This window comes from Rana temporaria, chromosome 3 (assembly GCF_905171775.1).
Source record: "Rana temporaria chromosome 3, aRanTem1.1, whole genome shotgun sequence".
In the NCBI taxonomy this organism is placed as follows: domain Eukaryota; kingdom Metazoa; phylum Chordata; class Amphibia; order Anura; family Ranidae; genus Rana; species Rana temporaria.
In genome coordinates this window covers 200,102,679-200,127,302 of record NC_053491.1, presented here as the reverse complement: position 1 = coordinate 200,127,302, position 24,624 = coordinate 200,102,679, and the positions used below count along the sequence as shown (strand labels likewise).

The 24,624-nt window shown below is 42.7% G+C and overlaps 1 protein-coding gene across 1 annotated transcript in view; it reads left to right on the top strand.

Annotated features, from left to right (window-relative positions):
* The window catches only part of PLXNC1 (plexin C1), a 151,119-nt gene that overhangs the window by 114,128 nt on the left and 12,367 nt on the right, over positions 1-24,624 (top strand). Inside the window, exons 21-27 of the mRNA XM_040344126.1 lie at positions 54-200; positions 1,050-1,227; positions 4,178-4,281; positions 14,198-14,249; positions 17,458-17,489; positions 20,943-21,050; positions 22,134-22,294. Coding sequence (XP_040200060.1) covers positions 54-200; positions 1,050-1,227; positions 4,178-4,281; positions 14,198-14,249; positions 17,458-17,489; positions 20,943-21,050; positions 22,134-22,294 — 782 coding nt within the window. The remainder of the gene's footprint in view (positions 1-53; positions 201-1,049; positions 1,228-4,177; positions 4,282-14,197; positions 14,250-17,457; positions 17,490-20,942; positions 21,051-22,133; positions 22,295-24,624) is intronic.

Sequence of the window (24,624 nt, the reverse complement as noted above, 5' to 3'; positions counted from 1 at the left end):
GATTGTATATTTTACATAAAGTTTTGGCTCCTAATAATGTCATTACTGTCTAGGAATCTGTGGGAGAACCTCTGTATGGTCTTGTTTGTACCCTGAATCAGAGAATACACAAAGGTCCCATAGATGCAATAACAAGTAAAGCCCTGTACACTTTGAACGAGGACTGGCTGTTATGGCAAATGACAGACTTTAGTAATGTTGTAAGTATTTTTTTTCCTGATTATTTATTTGTTATGTTTTTTTATATAAATTACCATATAACACAATTAATTAGATTTACTAGGTATTTGTGGTATTGTACTATTTATACTGTGTTTTAGACACTTTGCAGAGCAGTACATTTTGTTGTATTAGACATAGGGGGTTACAGGCATACCCCACTTTTAAGTACACAATGAGGTTTATTTACTAAAGCTGGAAAGGGCAAAATCAGGCTCACTTCTGCATAGAAACCAATGAGCTTCTAATCCCAGCTTGTTCAACTAAGCCTGCTAATAAAACCTGGAAGCTCATTGGTTTCTGTGCAGAAGTGAGCCTGATTTTGTGCTTTCCAGCGATAGTGAATGAACCTCATTGTGTACTTAAAAGTGGGGTATGCCTGTATTTACTAAAGGCAAATCCACTTTGCACTACCAGTGCAAACTACAAGTGCAAAGTGCACTTGAAATTGCACTGAAAGTGCACTTGGAATTGCAGTCGCTGTAGATCTGAGGGGGACATTCAAGGAAAATAAAAAACAGCATTTTAGCTTGCACATGATTGGATATTAAAATCAGCAGAGCTTCCCCTCATTTCAGATCTACCCCTCAGATTTACAGCGACTGCACTCCCAAGTGAACTTTCAGTGCAATTTCAAGCAGATTTTCCTTTCGTAAATAACCGCCATAGTGTGATAACTAGTGTAATTTAGTGAACGCAGTGTACAACACACATAGATCCATAAACACATTATGGAAAGCTACCAGCACAGATTATACAATGTTATACTGACTTTCCTGTTTAGTTCTGTGTAGTTTCTACAATTTGAATTTCATTTTTGACCCCCATAGGACATTAATGTATATTACCCAACACCAGAAAGTGAAGCTGTTGATGATGCCAGTCCATGCATAAAAGTAACAGTTCTGGATTGTGATACCATCGGGCAAGTCAAAGAAAAAATCCTTCAAACTTTCCAATCAAAAAATGGCTATGCTTTTAGCTTCCCTCCTTGTGACATTTGTTTAGGTAGGTATTTTTGAATAAACTCAGTGTTGTTTATAATGTGGTGTGATTTGTTGTATGGATAAAATAGAACAGTAATCTTTTTACTTTGAAGTAACACTTTCTGTGAACAACACTTCAAAAATGTCCAATACCCAACTCATTACTGAATGGATCTGCTCTTGTCATGTAAACCTTAGTATTACTCAATAACCACTTATTGTCAGCTGCAGCCTGCATAATAAAGACACATATGTCTATCCCTTCCAACAGATTGAACTACTATACTGGATGCTGACTGATGGTCCGTCGTGCGTACACACCATCAGTTAAAAAAACGATTGTGTCAGAACGCGGTGACGTAAAACACGACGTGCTGAAAAAAACGAAGTTCAATGCTTCCAAGCATGCGTCGACTTGATTCTGAGCATGCACAGGTTTTTAACCGATGGTTTTCCATACTAACGATCGGTTTTGACCTATCGGTTACCAGTCCATCGGTTCAATTTTAAAGCAAGTTCTCATTTTTTGACCGAAGGTTAACTGACCGATGGGGCCCACACACGATCGGTTTGGACCGATGAAAAGGTCCTTCAGTCCGTTTTCATCGGTTTTGACCGATCGTGTGTACGCTGCCTAAGCTTCTGAAATTTTTACCTCTAATCTTTCAAAACCCTCCACAATACGGCTTTTTAAGTGGCTTAGAGGTTCTGCCTTGTAGCACTAGGGTCATAGGTTCAAATCCAAACCATGACTGGGTGGAGTTTGCATGTTTTCCCTGTGCTTATGTGTGTGTGTTTCTATCAAATACCTGTAATAAATAATAATACATTTCTTCATTAATCTCATGATACCATTTCAAACATTTATTTCTCCTATTCTCCAATCTAGTCACCTCCCCACATGCTCAAAGCCAGGACATCTGTTGGCTCTCTTTCCTTTTTCTGGAATTCCTTATTAGATACTATTTGACCCTGTACCTGACACCTTCAAACACATCCTTAAAGTGCTACTAAACCCAGGACCCTGCATTCACTATTTCTGGTCTACCACAGTACACAGAACATGGAAATGCAATAATTTTAGTAAATATAAACTACCGTATTTGCCGGCGTATAAGGCGACCGGGCGTATAAGACGACCCCCTAATTTTACAGTTATTAAAAGATTTTTTGCCTGTATTAACCGTATAAGACGACCCCTATTCCGATGCTTCATATTTCTTTCTTTTGGAGCCATATTCTTCTTCATTCTTGCTGGAGCTGAAGCCAATCACGGCGAGCGATGTATTCTACTAATGAATACAAAGCCTGCTTGGATTGGCAGAGACTGTAACATCATCAGCCCACGCTTCTCTGACTCTCAAAGCCAATCCGAGCAGGCTACTGTATGTAGGCACTCGGATTGGCAGAGGTTGTTACCCCAATCCGAGCAGGCTCTGTATTCATTTGAATACATCGCTCACCGGGATTGGCTAAGCGGTATATACTGTTTGTAGCCAAAGCTACATACAGTATTACCGCACATGCAGCAGGCATTCGAGCAGCTGACCCAGTGTATAAGACGACCCCTGCTTTTTGGCCAGTCTTTTTAACTGTAAAAGGTAGTCTTATACGCCAGCAAATACAGTACTAAAAAAACTTTTCTCGTCAACAGTATATAGAAGTCTTGTGACTTCTATCAGTGCCTGGTTAAAGCTTGTAGGAGGAGTTTTCATACTGCACTGGCTGTCCTATCAGGATGCAGGACCCCTGACCCTCTGTCTGGACAATGCTGATTGGCCCTGCGCTGATCACATGCACTCTCCCAAGAAAAAAAAACCTCTCAAGCAATACACACCAAACTGAGCATGTGCAGCCTGACTGCAGTAACTTTGTTTTATCCGGACATGTTTTGGGGGCAGTGCAAGAAGGGGAGAATCTGTGCATACAGGATCAAATAGCCTTTTTATGCAATGCAGAAGATTACCTCCTTAGGTTCCACAGTGAGCATAACAAGCATGCATTACTGCATATACAGACTGATTTTACTGTTGTGGGTTTAGCAACACTTTAAGATGTGTCCTTAAAGAGGTTGTAAACCCTCATGTTTTTTTATCTTAATGCATTCTATGCATTAAGGTGAAAAACATTTTTTAGTGCTGAAGCCCCCCTGTTTTACCTCCCTGGATGCTTTTAGCTTCTGTTCTGGAACAAGCACATCATCTGTAGCTGGTGTGTCCTGATTGGATAGATTGATAGCAGCACAGCCATTGGCTCCCGCTGCTGTCAATCAAATCCAATGACACAGGTGTCGGAGGGGGGCAGGCCGAGTTCGGCATTCGTGTCTATGGACGCAGAATGCTGGACTCAGGAGTGCGCCCATAAGGTAACCCCCGTGAGAGCGCTTCTTCTAGGGGGTTATCTGAAGTAAGGAGGAGCCATGAGAGCCACCGGGGGACCCCAGAACTTGATGTTTGGGACCACTCTGTGCAAAACGAGCTGCACAGTGGAGGCAAGTATGATATGTTTGTTATTTTTATTTTATTTTAAACGATCCTTTACAATCACTTTAAGGACATGCCTATATTCTGAGCTAACCCTGATCACTTCCATCACCAAACCAACACTGCTTTCTCCTCTACAATCTGACAAAGGACACTGTAATCTTATATTTAGCTTACTCATTTTCCTTACCTATGGTTTTCAAGACTGGGATGCCATTAAAGCTCATGTGCGTGTAAAGGCAGATGTCTCAATACTTTTGGTAATATAGTGTATATTTAAAAAAAAAAAATCAAGTCAGTCCTGGTTTCAGATGACATATATGTGCACAAAGCTAACTGGCTCCTAAGCTAATTTTGAACATTTTGGAGGCATGGTAATGACTGAAATTCTGGTATATTTGGATAATTTTAGTAATACCTGCACTTGTTGTTTTTATGATGTATAATATTCTCTCCATATGTGTTTATTTATCTTCCCTCAATGTACAGAACTTCATTATGGTCAAACATATAAGGAGCTGTTAGATATAGATGCCTCTTCTGTTGTGATGGAGAATGGTTTTAAGAGACTGAACACAGTAAAACATTACAAGGTAAGTAATAGATTTACAGATTAGCTGAATTACAATTTTTCCTTTCTAAAAAGAACAGTACAGCCATAAAAAAGGAGGCATGTCTTTCTAGAATCCTGGAACAAATTCCAATTCTTTTTTGTTAGATAAGTCCTCTTGCACTTGGCAGAATAAAAGTATAGAGTTCTTTCATAAATTACTATCTGGGGATAGGAAGGCCATGCTGCCTCTTCAGGTAACCCATAGGACTCAGTGAATAATTTGTCACATATTATGGGCCTATTTACATCTATGAATGATGGAAAAAATGGTGCATATCTATTTTTCCTTGTGTTGCAGAGCGTTGACAGCACATTCAATACACAGTGGGGGACATTTATAATGCAAATTAGTGACACAGTTAGCCAGGCCATACACGTCTCAAATTTGGCCTGACGTCTGCTGAATCAGCTGAAGTTTAAGCTGCGAGTGGTCCTGTTGGCTTGATAAAAAGATTGGAAAGCCAGGTGGAAAATTGTTAAATAAACAGTGACAGTTCGGCAGGTACCTCTGCCTGCTAAATACAACAGTCCCCAGGGTAGATTCCATCATCCGCACTGTTTAGCATGGGTGGAGAAATCTACTAGATTTCTCTCATTCAGCTCTCTTGCAAAAGGGTATGACTTTTGACACAAATCAGGCCAAGGTTTTTCAACAAGTTTACAGTGTATTTATGACCCTTATACATGTATTTCTGGGCAGCCAACTGTGACAGATTACCAAAGCTCTGAGACAGATTTGTTACTGAAGATTATAGAGAGACATGCAATTGGGAAGTGGTCAGGGTCAGGTTTGATTCTGTCGCAGTGCTTCTTTAGAGCAGCTGAGGGAGGAATGTATGACTCAAGCCTTGTACACACGACCAAGGAACTCGACGGGCGAAACACATCGTTTTCCTTGTCGAGTTCCTTGTTAGGCTGTCGAGGAACTCGACAAGGCAAGTTTCTCCATTACTGTCGAGGAAATAGAGAACTTGCTCTCTTTTTGGCTCGTCGAGTTTCTCGACAGTTTCCTTGACGAAAATGTACACACGACCGGTTTCCTCAGCAAAAAATATCTCCCAGCAAGTTTCTTGCTGGTTTTTGCCGAGAAACTCGGTCGTGTGTACGAGGCTTCAAGCTGTGACCTTGTTATAAATCATATTGATATAAATCTCACAATCTGTCTTACTGCTCCTGTTTCTCATTGTCTTGCTGCTTGATGGAACTAATAGATGTCCCCCAATGTGAATGGGCCATATTCACAATAACATGTGAATGGGCCCTACCCCTCAGTGTTTATTTTCAAACGAAAGAATATATAGTGTAGCATAAATAAAACCATTGTGGAATCCCCTGAATTTCATCAAGAGGCAGGGGAAGGATCAAGATTAATCAGATATTCCAATAGTACCCACAATAGCTCTTTGAATTTCAGCTACATTTCTATAGGATATATTTATAATCGTGACATTCCTCAAACATTCACTGCAAGTGAATCTTCCTTGTGCATGTATTTTAAATTACAGAGATTGTTTCACGTGCAGCAAATGCTTGGTGAATGTTGCATTCACTGTTTTATTAATATGCCCCTATGTGCTTTCAGGCATGTTCATTTCAAAAAATGTATAGGTTAACCTCCTAAAAAGTTTTATTTCATATTGTATTTAATACATTTTTAATTATACAGTATTCATGTTTTTTTTTTTTTATGAATATCATTGTATCATAGCTAGAATAAAATGACCCAATATCAGGTTATTTTGTTTTTATTGCCATTTTAATGAATGTACTATATTCTAATTAGATTAAAAATATATATGAATTTAAAGTTTATAACTTTTTTAATGGCACACTCTTTATCCTTTTCTCTTGTAATAAGGAACATTTCAAGTAGAACTCAAATCAAAACCCTGAATGCACAGTTAAAATACATATACATTGCCTTGAAAAAGTTTTCATATACCCTTGACATTTTTCCACATTTTGTCATGTTACAACCAAAAACATAAATGTATTTTATTGGGATTTTATGTGATACACCAAGTGGCACATAATTGTGAAGTGGAAGGAAAATGATAAATGGTTTTCAAAATGTTTTACAAATAAATATGTGAAAAGTGTGGCGTGCATTTGTATTCAGCCCCCTTTACTCTGATACCCCTAACTAAAATCTAGTGGAACCATTTGTCTTCAGAAGTCATCTAATTAGTAAATGGAGTCCACCCTATATGTAATTTAATCTTTCTTATGGGAAAATTTGCTTTGATATACGAATGCTTTGGATTACAAGCATGCTTCCGGAACAAATTATGCTCACAATCCAAGGTTTTACTGTATTTGCCTTTTTTTGCCCCGCTCATTCTCTCCCATGCATGCCCATACATACCTATAGCCAGTAGAAAAGGTTCTGTCATCAGTGCACAATAATTACAGTAAAATACTTTCTTTTTTTTTTACTTCCAGTGCTATTTGTCAATAATTTTAAATTCTTAGTTCTATAACGCTATCATCCATATCAAGTACGTATGGAAACTGCCAGGGCTCCTTATTTTTAACGGGAAAGGTCTTAGCCATAATTTACTATTTCAAATTCTGCTCTAGGTTGATTCTGTTGTCATTTTGCTGGACCTGAGTTTATGATGAGGGCCCTTCTACTCAGTTTTCTATATACAGCAGTTTTCAGTATGTGCTCAGTATTTTATTTCATTAATTTTAGTTCTCTAACTCGTAGACATGTCTAGTTTCATTTGTACATTTTTACAATATACAATAGTTACTTCCTTCTGACTACTTGTAAAAGGAAGTGTTGATGGTTGCATGACATTTGTGGAACACCATTGTATGCATGTGGGCAGCCTGAAAACCATAAAACACGAAGATGTGCTCATATAGGCCTTTTAATATGCTGTTTTGCTACCTTTTACGTGGTATATCACCAATACCTTCTTCTCCAGTCCAAAAATTTTGACATTTTTAGTGGAAATTTTTCATTTTTTAAGGGACAACATAATGACAATTAGTGATGAGTATCTCTTAAGATCTGTTTCACTGGTGATCCACGGAATCCATCTCTGTGATCCCTTTTATTAGACTAAATTCAATCAATCTAGCAACTAGCGAAAGACTGGCAAGAGTTTTTTGGACCCCTCCATGGCAAATGTCATATTTACGCCACAATCCCTATCTGGACTTTTATAAATAAGGAAAACATTAAAGTTAACCAAAAAAAAAAACGCAATAAGTTAATGTTATTGTGGTCCAACCATAAGGCTTCAATCCAAATCAACCATAATAAATACAATTTGTTGGTTCCTCCACTTTTTACCAGTTCACTTACTTTTGTTCATCACTTTTGATGAACATCAGTGACTTGCCAGTTAGCCCAATCTGCTTTAAAACTCAGTTCTGGTTTATTGATTAAATCACTATGCCTAGTGATAAGAAAAAAAAAAAAAAGCGAAAAAAGGAAAAAACTGCAAAAAATGAAAAAAAAGAACTAAGTAACTGAAAAATATATATATAGATAGATTTTATCCCATTGCCAGCATACTTCTGCTGAAAATTATTGATTTTAACTGGTTTGGGGTGGTATAATGTCAATTAAAAATAAACAGCAGAAGCACTTTCGGCAAGGTCATCTGCAGAATAGATGTCAATTAATTATTTTCACCTTGATTGGTACAAACAAGTCAGTAAGTTGTTCAGATCATCTGTAAAAATAGCTAACATTGTTGGAAAAAACACTTCTCTTTAAAAAAGTAAAAAAAAAATGTATCCATACCTAGTCTCCCATAGCTGTTTACCAGAAGCAAAAGCCTCCACCAAATTATGGGAAATTGTAAACTGTGCGTAGTGAAGTTTCAGACTCCCCGCGGGGAATGGGCGTTCCTATGCAGAGGGAAGATGATTGACGGCCGGCTATGGCGTGTCACGTTTCCCGAAAATAGCCGAAATAGGACTTGGCTCTTCACGGCGCCTGCGCAGTCATCTTCTAGTCTGTGTGCAGGTGCCGTATAGCGCCTTGAAGAGCCGAGACCTACTCTGGCTATTTTCGGGAAGCGTGACGCGCCATAGCCGGCCGTCAATCATCTTCCCTCTGCATAGGAACGCCCATTCCCCGCGGGGAGTCTGAAACTTCACTACGCGATTAAACTGTGAGTACGGCGCCAAAAAAATAAATAAAGGCATACTGTAGCTCACGCTAGTATGCTGGATTTAATGGTAAAAACTTGTTATTTAGGGTGAACCACCGCTTTAAGGCTTCATGCACACAGGCTTTTTAAAAAGCTTGATCTCTCTGCCACGAGCTGGTGAAAAAATCAAACATAAATCAAGCATTTTGGTGCATAATTACATGAGTTTATGCATGCTTAATTATGTTTAGAAGCATGTGAGCGCAAACTCATTCTAAAGGCCAGAATATTTATTTATTCTAGCCAGTGGGATGAATCAGTAAATTTTTATGCGCGGATGTACATCAATTATGCTAGTAAGCTCCTATCCAAAAGCAGTTTTGGGGCATTTTACTGTGCCCCCGAATGCTGCTCCAAAGTATAAAATCTAAATGCCATGGACCCATTGACTGAAACAAAGCTCTCTCCAAAGGCAGAAAAAGGTGCTGTTTTTTCTGCCTGTGTGCACAAGGTCTTTTTTATATTACAATAAAAGAAATAAAGTACAAGAAATAAATACAGCGCTATGGCGATAAATAAATAAATGGTGTTAATCTTTGCAAACAGTACATGCAAACACAACATATATAAAAACATGTAAGCAAATCACAAACAATATGTCCATCAATTGTGTAAATCACACACTAACACCATATCATTGCTGCACAATCACATTACAAAAATGTATTACAGAAATAAATAGTGCATAATAAAGTCCACGTCAAAGTGCTTTGTGTTGTGTATAAAACAAATCCAAATCGAAAATAGTGCAATCTATTTCAAAACAAAGTCTGTCAGTTGCCCTACACATACATGAGCATTGTGCACTCGCTAGGTGCCCCCACCTTCAGATATAAATGACCCCTTGTACTAAACAAGCAAGTCAAACCCACTTAATAGATCTCCTGGGGAAGGTATTCCTGGTGCTTGGTACATCTGCCCACCAATTTCTGCTTGGGAACCCGGTTGCTCACATTATCACAAAAAAGATAGCAAGCAGCTACAAGGGAAAGAAAATGGGAGCCTCCATAGCATAAAACCAGTGCCACTGTCACAGTATCTCAGCATGTGCTCCAAAGAGCTGAAATTATGTCATTCATGAGTCCCACCCAATGTGTTTCGTCATCAAACATGGATGTCATCAGGAACAGGTCACTTTTAATAAAATAAATATAACTACAGTATCTAATATATTTTACAAAAAAAATACTGCACCTGTGTATAAAGTGCAAATAGATGAGCAGCAACAAAAAATGTGAGACATATACACATAAACAAACATAGCATACAAAGTAAGTTGTGCTAAGTGAACATAATATAAATGTGGATGGATGGTAAAGTCCAAAAATTAGTCAGCAAAATAAATTCCTATAGTCAGTCCAATTCCTTGAAACATTTGCTGAATAAAGTGTTGGGTGCTGTGAACTCCAAATGGTATCCTTCACCAGGTGAATCACCAACATAAAGTCGGGCTGTACTCTTACCCCACACGGTGGACCATCTGTTATGGAAGTTCAGACAAGCATAGGAAACTGTCAGCTCCCGGTGCCAAGGTGAAATGGTGGTATAAGGAATATACTTATCTTCAACAGCTCCTCCAGATGACTGGATCAGAACCTCATGTCCAATGAACAGATTTCCAAAATAAATAAGAAGGGGGGCTTTCAATAGTTTAAAAAACATTTAAAAATGTGTTTTATTCAGACACTGTGCACAACATAAGATACACAGTGCATATAAAGCATAAAAACTGCAGTTTAAAATTCAAAGTTTAAAAGAACTCGTAGTGGCGTAGATGGTGTCTCGTCGCCCAACCGGTTTCATCACTACAAGGACTTCTTCCGGGGCATGCAAGTTTTTTTAAACTTTGAATTTTAAACTGCAGTTTTTATGCTTTATATGCACTGTGTATCTTATGTTGTGCACAGTGTCTGAATTAAACAACCTTTTAAAAGTTTTTGTTACACTATTGGAAGCCCCCCTTCTTATTTATTTTTGGAATCTGTTTGGCGAACATGAGGTTCTGATCCAGTCATCTGGAGGAGCTGTTGGAGATAGGTATATTCCTTATACCACCGTTTCCCCTTGACACCAGGAGCTGCTTCCTATGCTTGTCTGACCTTCCATAACGGAGGGTAAACCGTGTGGGGTAAGAGTATAGCCTTACTTTATGTTGGTGATTCACCTGGTGAAGGGTACTAATTGGAGTTCCCAGCACTTTATTTAGCATACAGTGGGCCAAATTTAGGTAGAATTTGCCCCTTTTTTACGGAGGCACAGGGCAGTGTTTTTGCCCTGCGCCCCCGCAAATTTACTGCGCTACCCGCGATTCACGGAGCAGTAGCTCCGTAAATTGCGGGGGCGCTGTGTAAACTTGCCCTGCGTAAGGGCGCCTAATGTAAATGATCCCGTAGGGGGCGGGAATCATTTAAATTAGGCGCGCTCCCGCGTAGAGCGCATGCCCCGTCGGGAAACTTTCCCGACGTGCATTGCGGCAAATGACGTCGCAAGGACGTCATTTGCTTCAGAGTGAACGTGAATGGCGTCCAGCGCCATTCACGAATCACTTACAGTAGGTGAACCCGATTTTGTGTCAATCTCGCTCTCTTTCTCGGCGAGATTGAGCACCTACGAGCCCCATCGCGGGAGCCAGCGCCGAGCTGGCTTGCCGCGATGGAAACAGAGCCGTCATAGAAGCGACGGGAGATCCGACTTGGATTCCCGCCAATTCTACACGTGTACGGCGTTTGTTATGAATCCTGAGGGGGAAGTGACCGCCGGATTTTAAATAAAAATCCGGCATGGGTCCCCCCCCTCAGGAGCATACCGGGCCCTTAGGTCTGTTATGGGTTGTAAGGAGAGCCCCCCTACGCCGAAAAAAACGGCGTAGGGGGTCCCCCTACAATCCATACCAGACCCGTATCCAAAGCACGCTACCCGGCCGGCCAGGAAAGGAGTGGGGACGAGCGAGCGCCCCCCCCTCCTGAGCCGTACCAGGCTGCATGCCCTCAACATGGGGGGGTTGGGTGCTCTGGGGCAGGGGGGCGCACTGCGGCCCCCCCACCTCAGAGCACCCTGTCCCCATGTTGATGAGGACAGGGCCCCTTCCCGACAACCCTGGCCGTTGGTTGTCGGGGTATGCGGGCGGAAGGCTTATCGGAATCTGGGAGCCCCCTTTAATAAGGGGGCCCCCAGATACCGGCCCCCCACCCTAAGTGAATGAGTATGGGGTACATCGTACCCCTACCCATTCACCTGCAAGAAAAGTGGTAAAAACACAAATAAACCACACAGTGTATTAAAATATTTTATTTTTCTGCTCCGGAGGCCGCCCCCTGTCTTCTTTATTAGCTCTTTTACCAGGGGGGGCTTCTTCTTTGACGTCTTCGGGTGGGTGGGGGCCGCCGTCTGGTTCTCTTCCACCTCCGGGGGGGGGTGGCTTTTAAAAAAGCCCCCACCCCCCCGGCGGGTTTCCTCCGGCGTCTTCGGCGGGGCTCTTCTTCTTCCGCTATCCCGACAGGGCTTCTCCGCTATCCGGGGGGTCTTCTCAACTCTCCGGGGTTCTCCTTCTGTCTTCGCCGCTCTCCGTTGTTGACTCGGCGCACCCCGGTTCTTCGTCTCGCTGTCCGGTGTCTTCTTCCGTGCTGTACGTCTTCTCCTTCCGTGCTGTGATGAGTTCTTCTTCCGTGCTGTGACGTCATGTTCTTCACTTCTCTCCTTCTCCCGATGTTGACACGTCGCCTTTCCTCTCTGCAATGACGGGTGCGCGGGTGCATCGGACCTATATAGGCCTCACAATCCCATCATGCTCTGTACCTACCCATGTGATACCTACCCACGTGGGTAGGTATCACCTGGGTAGGTACAGAGCATGATGGGATTGTGAGGCCTATATAGGTCCGATGCACCCGCGCACCCGTCATTGCAGAGAGGAAAGGCGACGTGTCAACATCGGGAGAAGGAGAGAAAGGAAGAACATGACGTCACAGCACGGAAGAAGAACTCATCACAGCACGGAAGAAGACACCGGACAGCGAGACGAAGAACCGGGGTGCGCCGAGTCAACAACGGAGAGCGGCGAAGACAGAAGGAGAACCCCGGAGAGTTGAGAAGACCCCCCGGATAGCGGAGAAGACCCGTCGGGATAGCGGAAGAAGAAGAGCCCCGCCGAAGACGCCGGAGGAAACCCGCCGGGGGGGTGGGGGCTTTTTTAAAAGCCACCCCCCCGGCGGTGGAAGAGAACCAGACGGCGGCCCCCACCCACCCGAAGACGTCAAAGAAGAAGCCCCCCCTGGTAAAAGAGCTAATAAAGAAGACAGGGGGCGGCCTCCGGAGCAGAAAAATAAAATATTTTAATACACTGTGTGGTTTATTTGTGTTTTTACCACTTTTCTTGCAGGTGAATGGGTAGGGGTACGATGTACCCCATACTCATTCACTTAGGGTGGGGGGCCGGTATCTGGGGGCCCCCTTATTAAAGGGGGCTCCCAGATTCCGATAAGCCTCCCGCCCGCATACCCCGACAACCAACGGCCAGGGTTGTCGGGAAGGGGCCCTGTCCTCATCAACATGGGGACAGGGTGCTCTGAGGTGGGGGGGCCGCAGTGCGCCCCCCTGCCCCAGAGCACCCAACCCCCCCATGTTGAGGGCATGCAGCCTGGTACGGCTCAGGAGGGGGGGGGCGCTCGCTCGTCCCCACTCCCTTCCTGGCTGGCCGGGTAGCGTGCTTTGGATACGGGTCTGGTATGGATTGTAGGGGGACCCCCTAGGCCGTTTTTTTCGGCGTAGGGGGGCTCTCCTTACAACCCATAACAGACCTAAGGGCCCGGTATGCTCCTGAGGGGGGGACCCATGCAGGATTTTTATTTAAAATCCGGCGGGGACTTCCCCCTCAGGATTCATAACAAACGCCGCACACGTGTAGAATTGGCGGGAATCCAAGTCGGATCTCCCGTCGCTTCTATGACGCGCTTGCTGGGATGTGCTGTCACTATTCCAGTGAGTGCGAGATGTCGGCGAGATCTCGGCACCATGTCGCCGAGTATCAGCGCGACGCTGTCGTGCTAAAAGCACAATATCACAAACACCTACTGTACGCAAACGACGTAACATTCAAATATCGCGACGCGGGAACGACGGGTATCCTTTAGCATTGGCTGCGCGTGCTATTAGGATGTGCAACCTTACGCGAAACCCGACATACGCAAACTACGTAAATTGCGTACGCAGGGCTCGCGCAACGTTGTGAATCGGTGTTAGTATGCAATTTGCATACTATACACTGAGCACAATGGGAGCGCCCCCTAGCGGTCATCGCAAGAATGCAGCCTAAGATATGCGTGGCATAAGAGCCTTATGCCACGCAGATTTTAGGCTGCAGTCGGCGTTACGATGTTCCTGAATCAGGAGCATTCGTAACGCCGGCGCAAGTAAGCAATTGCGCTGCGTAACTATGGTTACGCAGGCGCAATTGCTCTCTGAATCCGGGCCAGTATGTTTTAAGGAATTGGACTTATTAATTTATTTTGCTATAATTTTTTTTTTTTTTTGGACTTTACAATTCATCCACAATTATATTATGTTCACTAAGGGCAACTTACTTTGTACAGTATCTAAAATAATGGTAGTCAGCACTGCATATACAGTGTTACAGATATTCTTACTGTATAAAGATATACTTTGTTTTGGAAGTCAATGTTTATATTTCTACAATGTTTATTAATCTACAAAAAATGCTTTTTCCAGATAGAGAGTGGCACAACAATCAAAATAGTTCTCAGAAAGAACTGTGACCCAGGTAACTTACTGATCTGATTTAACGTTTCAACCAAACATGTAGAGATAGAAGTAGCAGATGAATCGATTGTGAATGTGTGTCCAAATTATGCAGTATGGTTGAATAATCACTTTCACTTTGCAAAGTAATTTCTTAGTGCAGACACAAAATGATGTTTCTAAATTTTCCACGAATGTACTAGTGTATACTTTGCAAAGTGACTGTTCACTGTTTTCACTAAGGTAGGTGAATATTCACTTTGCAAAGTGAACATGCTTGTAGGCTGTAGAATGTACGCCAACTACAGTGAGACAGTGCTTTTTATAAGCACTGCCCTCACTAAATATGGCCTGAGGTGTCAACCGGGTGACAGCTTCCAACTGAATAGCAGTCCACCTGATGAAATGTGAGAAGGTCCAGGTGAAATGTGCATTCCTTCCTCCTCCACTCTCTGTGCAGAGCGGATGACAGTGCCATCAGTGCAGGGAGGTCATACTACACCTGCCTACATGCTAAATGCTTTTAATAAACCTGCCAGATACTACATCCAGATCACAGATAGGCCATGGTGCCTAATTTGCTGGAGCCAGGCCTGTTTTTCCTCACTGAAGCCTGTAGGCTTGTAGCCTTCAGTTCCCAAAGAAATCTTGCCTCTGCTAAGATCATCTGGTTTACACTGAACATTTTCTTGTTTTACTGGTCCCAACCTGGCTAACAATATACCAACAGTTAATAACGTTTACATGAGAAGAATGTTTTTCTGTTGATCATGGGGAAAAAAATATGTGGTCGGTAAAAAGCTTCCTTGTTGCTTCTGCAGCCTTTACAGTAGATTCTAGCCTAGCCCATTGTGCCTAATGTTAAACTTGATCTTGGCTAGGGGTGTTGCCATGCTCTAGGGCAGTGTTTCTCAACCTTTTTTTCAGTCAAGGCACCCTTTAAAATTATAGACAATCTCAAGGCACCCTTTGAAACATATGAACAGTCTCCAGGCACCCCATTGTAAAATTTAAAAAAACTATTCTAATAGCTTTACACAATGCAGCAAAATTCACACGTAGGACACCCAACGTTAGAGATGATTTATTCTTCCAAAGCAAATACACTTTGGCAAACTGGTGCTGACTAGTATTCCTATGTTTCTCTTCTCCCTCAATTTCTCTCCATCAGTCAGCTGATGTCACCCAGTGCTGGGGGAGCAGGGCAGAGGAGGGTCAAACAAGGATGCTGTGGAGGCAACAGACATCCTTCTTATTAACTGATGATGTCATTGGTTGTTAGGATGCCAGTGTCTAGAAAGTCATAATGATGCATGATGAAAACCCTTGGCGTTGTGTAACTAAAAGGAAGGCTTCCTCCACCTGCTGCCTTGTATACAATTTTTGATACATTTTTTGTCATTTTGCCAAGGCACCTCTGAAGAAACTTCAAGGCTCCCTGGTTGAAAAAGGCTGTTTTATGGAAAGGAGAAAAAAGGGCAAGCAGCTCATTATTTTATCACTGACAGAGAAGGTGAACATGAGGGAAGCAGTTCACTGTAGGGACATACATAAATTACTGCTGCTAGCTAGCAAACAGGACCCGCTGTATTTTTATGGCAAAGCAAAAATGTACATGTAGTCATTATTTACAATTTCTTGATTTCAGTCTGGGATGTCCCACTCTTAGGCCTCGTACACACGACCGAGTTTCTCGGCAAAAACCAGCAAGAACCTTGCTGGGAGATATTTTTTTGCCGAGGAAACCGGTCGTGTGTACATTTTCGTTGAGGAAACTGTCGAGAACCTCGACGAGTCAAAAAGAGAGCAAGTTCTCAATTTTCTCGACGGGAGTCTGATTTGGCTCATCGAGATCCTCGACGGGCTGGTTTTCAACGAGAAACTAGGATGTCTGTATGCTAAGAAACCCACGCTTGCTCAGATTACAGTATGAGACGGGAGTAAAAGTAGCATTTGTAATGGAGATAACACATTTTTAAAGCTGTAACAGACTGAAAAGTGCAAATCGTCTCTTACCAAACTTTTATTTAACACGCAAACACATGAAATTAGCAAAAGCAGCCCCAAGAGTTTAGCCAGTGGAATCGAACTTCCCCTGCTGTTGTATGTGTTGTATGTCACGGTTTGACATGTATGTTTGAGAACGAGGAGATTTTGGCTTGACTGTGTGTACGCAAAGCAAGCTTGTCGAGTTCCTTGACAAGCCTAACAAGGAACTCGACGAGGAACTTGATGTGTTTTGCTCGTCGAGTTTCTCGGTCGTGTGTACGAGGCCTTAGGCTGCTTTCACACTGAGGCGCTTTGCAGGCACTATAACGCTAAAAATAGCGCCTGCTATTGGTCACAGGTACTCGATAGAATGGAGTTATTAAAACTATCGGAGAGAATTTACCACACAATACATGATAGTCTTCACATCTTTGAGGCCAAATGGTCATATTGGTAGGTCAATATGTGATGCCTATGTTTTATCTCTTATTATTCTTTTTTTTATATATACACATTAAACTTTGGTGATATGCTGCTGGATTACCCTATACTCACCCAGGGACCAAACACTACAATGTGCCTTATGTATTACCATGTCATTAATATACCTCTAAAGAGGGTTATGTTTTTTCTACCTATGCTTGTACTCTAATTTTTATTCTCACAATAAAAAACTTTTGTAAACAAAAAAAAAATAGCGCCTGCAAAGTGCCTTGAAAGAGCCTCTACTCAGGCTTTCACACTGCAGCGGTGCGCTGGCAGGACGTTAAAAAAAGTCCTGCTAGCCACATCTTTGAGGCGCTGTAGGAGCGGTGTATACACTGCTCCTAAAACGCCCCTGAAACTGAAATCAATGGGCAGCGCCACCAAAGTTCCGGCAAAGCGCCGCTGAGCTGCGCTTTTCGGGCAGTTTTAACCCTTTTTCGTCCGCTAGCAGGGGTTAAAAGCGCTCAGTTAGAGGCTGAATAGCGCTGCAAAAACAACAGTAAAGCGCCACTAAAAATGGCGGCGCTTTACCACCAACGTCTCAGTGTGAAAACAGCCTTAAGCATTTCATCCACAAATGGGCTTAATTTTAGTATACAATTTAGCCCAGGGGCAGCCTCTTTATTTCTGTCATTTCAGGTGAGTAAGGCTTGGAGGGTAATTAAGAACTGGGGTTGGAAAACATTTGCCAAATCACATTTTACCAATACCTCACTTCCTACTTAATCTGATATTTTTTTATTTATTTTTTTTAGCTAAACAATATTCCAGCGATTATGTGCATTTGGTAAGTAGCAATTTCTTCTTTACAGCCAGTTTTCCTGTATCTTCATCCGCTGTCTTTATTTAAATAATGCAGGTATTGTCAGTCAGGAGAATGCAATAATCAATTTTGTAAATGAAATTGATCACAATTTGGGCTTTGTTGCTGGTTTTGCATATTACAGCCTATGCTCCTGTATGCAGTGCTTATATATACAGTCTATAGAATGTGAAAAATGTGAACATATCCTATAGTTCAATGTACAATTAAAGAGCAAAGCATAAAGTATCAAATAAGTCATGTTACTTTGTTCATAAGTTTATTGTTGGAAATCCCAACTTGGCCAGTATTGACATCTTAGAACTTATCACTTCAACCAGTATATTAAATCTGGCAGATCAACTTTTTCCGTTATCCTTTCATGTTGAGATAGATAGTGGAACTTTTTTCCTCCCTACCCCACACACATTTATAGGCAATATATATATATTGTAAAGGAACAGGCTCCACTAGTATTGGCAGCAGCAAACCATGCATGAGACAGGGACACCAAGGAACAATGTAAGCAGGTTTGTCTTTTAAACACATTTTCAGTGCAGGAGGGCTTTGAACATGACGTTCATAGCATAAACGCATCTGTTCAGCTGGGTTACTAAACTCAGATCAGTTTATGAATCTTGATTAACAGGGTGGCCCCTAATAATGCCCCCCAAAACAAACTGTCAGCACAAGTCCTTTCTCAATCTCTTCATAAAGCAGCAGGCTCCCACAGCATAAGGAGAAAGAGCACTGAAGCCCTTTACACACGGGCCAGAATCTCGTCAGGAAAAAAACGTTGTTTTCCCTGACGAGATTCTTAGCAAGAATCTCTTGCCGCCCGAGTGTACAGACTCTCCTTCCAAAAGAACCGCGGCTCTCTTGAAAGGCAAGAACGTGGTGACGTCATCACGTACGACGGGCATGCGCTCGTCACATTCGATGCCGTCGCCGCCAACTTGCTGCACCCTACCTATGCTTAGGAAGCTACCGCTTATGCGTCAAAGTCATTTTGAACATGCGCGGGTTTTCACGGCGACAGGTAAGTAGATTCTGGGCAGTTTTCTTGTCGAGAAACCTGAAAGCCTCATACACACGCTCGGTATACTCGGCAAGAAAGCTCTGCCAGCAGTTTTCTTGCTGGTTCTTGCTGAGTAAACCGAGCGTGTGTATGAGGCTTGAGAATAAGACAGAGCACAAATATAAAGGACTATGCACACATGAGACTAATAACAAGATCTGGCTTCCAGGTAAAATGTGGAGCTAGGAATGGAGGTGTTATCCCTCCCATATAGAAAGCATCCCGGCTCTGTGACTCCGAACAGGACTTAAGATTCTGAGAAAACAGAAACTTTGTTTTCCCTATATCAGTCATAAACCCTGGAGCCCCTTACCATGTGTAGGTGAAAATCTATGAGCTACACATACATTGTCCATAATATAAAATCACCCTAATAACATGCTAGTGTTTCATTCCCTTAAAAGTGCAATCCCAGTGGCTCAGGATTGCTCATCAGATATGTTTGACCTCTCTTTGACAAATGATTATAAGCAAGGAGATGGATGGCTACCTTGTTGCTTTATTATTCCCTCATGTATCTATTCAGTAAAGAACCGAAAAAAAGTCTGCAGTGTAACAATATATATTTTTTTTAAACAGTAAGATTAAAACAAATCGTACTTACAAAGCAAGTGCTTAACCCAGCACTCAGGATAAACAGCCTGCAGTAAATGTCTGAAGTAAATGCAGTAAATGCAGGACTGCAAAAACTGACTTATCACAAATCCATGTTTGCAGACCCCTTTCATGTATGTTACATACTTACATAGTTAGTCAGGTTGAAAAAAAGACACAAGCCCATCCAGTTCAACCAATATATAACTGCTTTACAGTGCCTAGCTCAGGCCAATGCGTTTCGCCACACTGGACATCATCGGGATGGAAAAAAGCATTGTATTTCCATAGCAGTATATATACAGCCATTAACCTCTTGACCACTGGGCACTTAAACCCCCTTCCTCACCAGACCAATTTTCAGCTTTCGGTGCTCTCACAATTTGAATGACAATAACTCAGTCATACAACATTGTGCCCATCTGAAATTTTTGTCCTTTTTTTCCCACAAATAGAGCTTTCTTTTGGTGGTATTTGATCACCTCTGCGGTTTTTATTTTTTGCGCTATAAAAGAAAAAACACTGAAAATTCAGTAAAAATAAAAAATAAAATTCTCGTTTCTGTCATATTAGCAGGTATTGCGGAGTGTGGGGGGTATTGCAGAGTGTGGGGGGTATTGCAGAGTGTGGGGGGTATTGCAGAGTGTGGGGGGTATAGCAGAGTATTGCACAGGGAGGGAGGGATGGATCTGTGACTGCATTTGTCACAGATCCATCCCACAGCAGCTGCTGCTGCTGCCGCTCTCCCCCCTCTCCTCTCACACTGTACCGATCGGTACAGAGAGGAGAGGGAGGAACCGGCGTCATTACATGACGCCGGTTTGTTTACAAGTGATCGCTCCGTCATTTGACGGAGCGATCACGTGGTAAACCGCCGCTATCAGCGGCGATTTACCGCGATCTGTGATGCGCCGGGTCTTCTAGACCCGGCGCTCACAGATGCTTCTGGGAGCGCGCCGCAGGGGGCGCGCGAGTGAAGCATTCTGGGAGGACGTCCCAGGGACGTCGTCCCGGAATAACTCCACCGCTCTGTAGACGCCTTTTGTCTATGGAGCGGTGGGGAAGTGGTTAACTCTCTGCAACCCTTAAAGCAGAGCTCCTCCCCAAAGGGGAACTTTAAGCCTACTTCAGCCGTAGGCGATCCGAGCTGAAGTGGGAGCGGGTACCTGTGAAAACCAGGTACCCGCTCCCCTCTTCTCCAAAGGGCCCTTTTTTTGGGGGGAGTGGCTACCTGGTTTTCACAGGTACCCGCTCCCACTTCCGCTCGGACCGCCTAGGCGGAAGTTCTCCTCCCTCCCCACAGTCATCTCCCTCGCATCATAGGTGCCGGGAGACTGCGAGATCAGTCACATTGCGCCGCTTGGCAGTGGGAACCCTGCTATCAGAGCCAGGTGCCCACAGTTGAGATGCTGGCGCCGGGGAGAGAAAACCAAAGGAAGGGAAGGCTCGGATGAGCACATCGCTGGATCATGGGACAGGTGAGTTTTTGTAGCTGCTGACTTTTAATAAACACAAAAATTACTGGAGTTCCCTTTAAGGTCATATTAGGCGTGTATCATGTATTAATCACTCTTCCTCTAATGATCATATCTATATTGCACTTCATCCTTGCTTCAAGTACCCAATACTTAGCCTCAACGTTTAGCCATTGTACTGCATGTTTTATCACTTTTTATTTTTTATTTTTCTTTGCTATAAAATGAGCGCAAAGCTCATACAACTTTTTATTTCATGTAAATATAGAAACATTACATTTTTGTTTCCAGGAACTGCCAGAATTTGAAGAAAGTGATGATCTACAAAACATGGGAAATAAAGGCAAACAAAAGTTTAAAGTAAAGGAAATGTATCTGACAAAACTCCTTTCTACAAAGGTACAGTGTTGTATTTTAATAGCTATTTAATAGCTATTCAACCCAAAGCCTAATAGATATCACTAACCAGCTGCAAGCGTTACACACGTCTCATAAGCTTGTGCACATAGACAAAAATAGTAAATTATATGCTGCGCTTTGGGATATTACACAATAAATGCGTGCTGTAACTCTAAACAGGTAACCTGTAGAAATTTCTATGGAGAGTTTTAGGTACCGTAGTCTGTCGCCATAACACGAGTGTGTGCAATTTCAAAGAATGACATGCTAGGTATCTATTTACTCGGCATAACAACATCGTTCACATTATAGAAAAAAAGTAGGCCAACTTTAATGTTTTTTTTTTTATTATTATTCATAAATGTGTATTTTTTTAAAAATTGCGTTTGAAAGACCACTGCGCAAATACCGTGTGACATAAAAAAATTGCAATGGTCACCATTTTATACTGTAGGGTCTCTGCTAAAATGTGTGTGTGTGTGTATAATATACTGTATAGATATCATAGTTTGTACATGCTATAACTGTCACACAATCAATATACACTTATTGGGATTTTTCTTTTATTAAATACATTTTGGCCTAAATTTAAGAAGAAATTTGATTGTTTTACTTTTTTATTGGATATGTGTTATATCACAAGATAAAAAAATACAGCTTTTAAAAAAAAAATCTGTTTTTCCTTTATATAATAATAATAATAATAATAATAATAATAATAATAATAATATAAAAAAAAAAAAAACAATGATGATCAAATACCACCAAAGGAAAGCTCTATTTGTGTGAAAAGAGATTATATGAATTTAATTTGGGTACAGTGTTGCATGGCCACGCAATTACCAGTTAAAGTAGTACAGCGCTAAATAGCAAAAGAAGGCCTGGTCATGAAGGGGGTAAAATCTTTTGGTGGTTAAGTGGTTAGGGAGGTTATACATTCTAGAAAAAATACGTTCATGATTCTGACTCCTACTAACATTTAAATTACTACTACTCTGTTGATACTATGTAGGAATACAGATGTCAAAGTATCTCTGTTGGTTCTATTTCCCAACTTATCAAATGATCCCTTTTATATTGCAGGTCACCATACATTCCTCTGTAGAAAAACTGTTTCACAGCATTTGGACAATCTCGCAAAAACCTCCTATAGCTATAAAATACTTTTTTGATTTTTTGGATACTCAGGGAGAAATCAGAAAAATTTCAGACCCAGATGTATTGCATATTTGGAAGACAAATAGGTATATTTGCATGCTTTGATTATTTAGTGTAAAGTATATTGAAGCCCTTAAGGCAGGGGTGTCAAACTCAATTTCATCGTGGGCCGCCTCGGCATTATGATTACCCTCAAAAGGGCCGGTTGTATCTGTAAGATTAGATGTCCAGTGCATCCCCTTCCCTTACATTAGATGTCAAGAGCCCCCACCATCAGAAGTTGAGTCCCCCATACTCCCTTACATCACAGTGCATCCACTTTCCTTATGCTGCTGGGAAGAAGATGGATGCATTGCTTGAAAGCAGAAAGTACAGGGTCTAGAGGAGGACTGGAGCTCTCCTGCAGCTGCAGGAGAGGTGCGAGGGCCACATAAAATGGCCTGGAGGGCCGGATTCGGCCCGCGGGCCTTGTGTTCGACACCCAGTGGCGACTGGTGCTCAAAATTTTTGGGGGGGGCGCAAACGAAGAAAAAAAAATCGCAGCCTCACTGTGCCCATCAAATGCAGCCACTGTTCCATCAATTCGCACCACTGTGCCATGCCATCAAACTCAGCCACTGTGCCATGCCATCAAACGCAGTCACTGTGCCATCAATTGTCACCACTGTACCATGCCATCAAATGCAGCCACTGTGCCATGCCATCAAATGCAACCACTGTGCCATGCCATCAAATGCAGCCACTGTGCCATGTCATCAAAAGTGGTCACTGTGCAATCAATTGTCACCACTGTGCCATGCCATCAAATGCAGCCACTGTGCCATGCCATCAAATGCAGCCACTGTACCATGCCATCAAATGCAGCCACTGTGCTATGCCATCAAATGCAGCCACTGTGCCATGCCATCAATTGTGGTCACTGTGCCATCAATTGTCACCACTGTGCCATGCCATCAATTGTGGTCACTGTGCCATCAATTGTCACCACTGTGCCATGCCATCAAATGCAGCCACTGTACCATGCCATCAAATGCAGCCACTGTACCATGCCATCAAATGCAGCCACTGTACCATGCCATCAAATGCAGCCACTGTACCATGCTATCAAACGCAGCCACTGTGCCATGCCATCAAACACAGCCACTGTGCCAATTGTCACCACTGTGCCCTTTAATTGTCGCTGTGCCAATTGTCCCCACTGTGTCACTGTCCAGTCATCCATCCACCTCGGAGCTTTATATAACCTGCTGGGACTTGTAGTTCTCCATCGTCTCCTGGGGCTCAGGTGCATGCAATCCACCATCTTTGTCTAGTTTTTCTCACTGCTGGGACTTGTAGTCCCATAGAGGGTGGATTGCATGCACCTGAGCCCAGGAGAAGATGGGGAACTACAAGTCCCAGCAGGTTATAATATAAGACACCCATCCACCTAGGAGCCTTATATTATAACCTGCTGGGACTTGTAGTTCCCCATCTTCTCCTGGGCTCAGGCTGCTGACGGCTGGCATTTCACCCATAATATGCATTGCATTGAACATTAAAAATCATTATCAGTGACGGCCGCCCGGAAACTTTCAATAAGCAGGGGGGGGGGTCCTGACGGCCGCCTATTCGGCCAGATGGTACATTAAAAAAGTTTTAATAAGTGGGGGGGTTAGTGCTGGAGGGTGCCGCGATTTTGCCCGAAAATATATTTCTCACATGGGGGACTGGGGGGGGAAGGCATGGCTTCAGTTAGTTCCCTACCTCTTTGCAGAAGATCCTCTCAGGCCGTGCGTGTTCTATTGAGCTGCAGCGCTGAGGTCACTTCCTGTGCTTGGAGACTGTGAAAGAAAGCACCGCCCACTGGGGCGGTGAAATAGTTCTATGCACTGTGTGCACTCACTGCACCCGCCCGGCCATAATACAGGCCATCGCGCCGGAAATAGTGGCGCGTCGGTTTGCGCCACAAAGGCATATTTTAGCTGCCAATGTAGCGCCGCGTCTGCAATCTTGTGATTGCACAGACGTAGCTCTACCCATACCGCACTATGCCCGGCGCCCGGTGCCGGGACACAGTGCACATAAGGATTTTTTTTTTTCGTTTTTTTTAAAGGGACATGTTTAAAAAAAAGTTTTTTTTTTTGTTTTTTTTTTACTGGCTGGGGGAGGGGGGGCGGCGCCCGGGCGCCCCCTATGGACGGGCCGCCACTGTCGACACCTGTGCCTTAAGGTATCAGTGAAAATATGATGTAATAATAAAATTGCATGGATGAACAATACAAATGTTAGTATTATATTAGAAACTGTCAAACTGAATTACCTGCCATGTAGGTTACAATAGTCTTCAGATTTATGGGCATATGAGCAGTGAGAACTGTTAGATTTAGTCTTGCTCTAATAGTGCTTTTACTGAACCACTTAGTGTTATGTGATA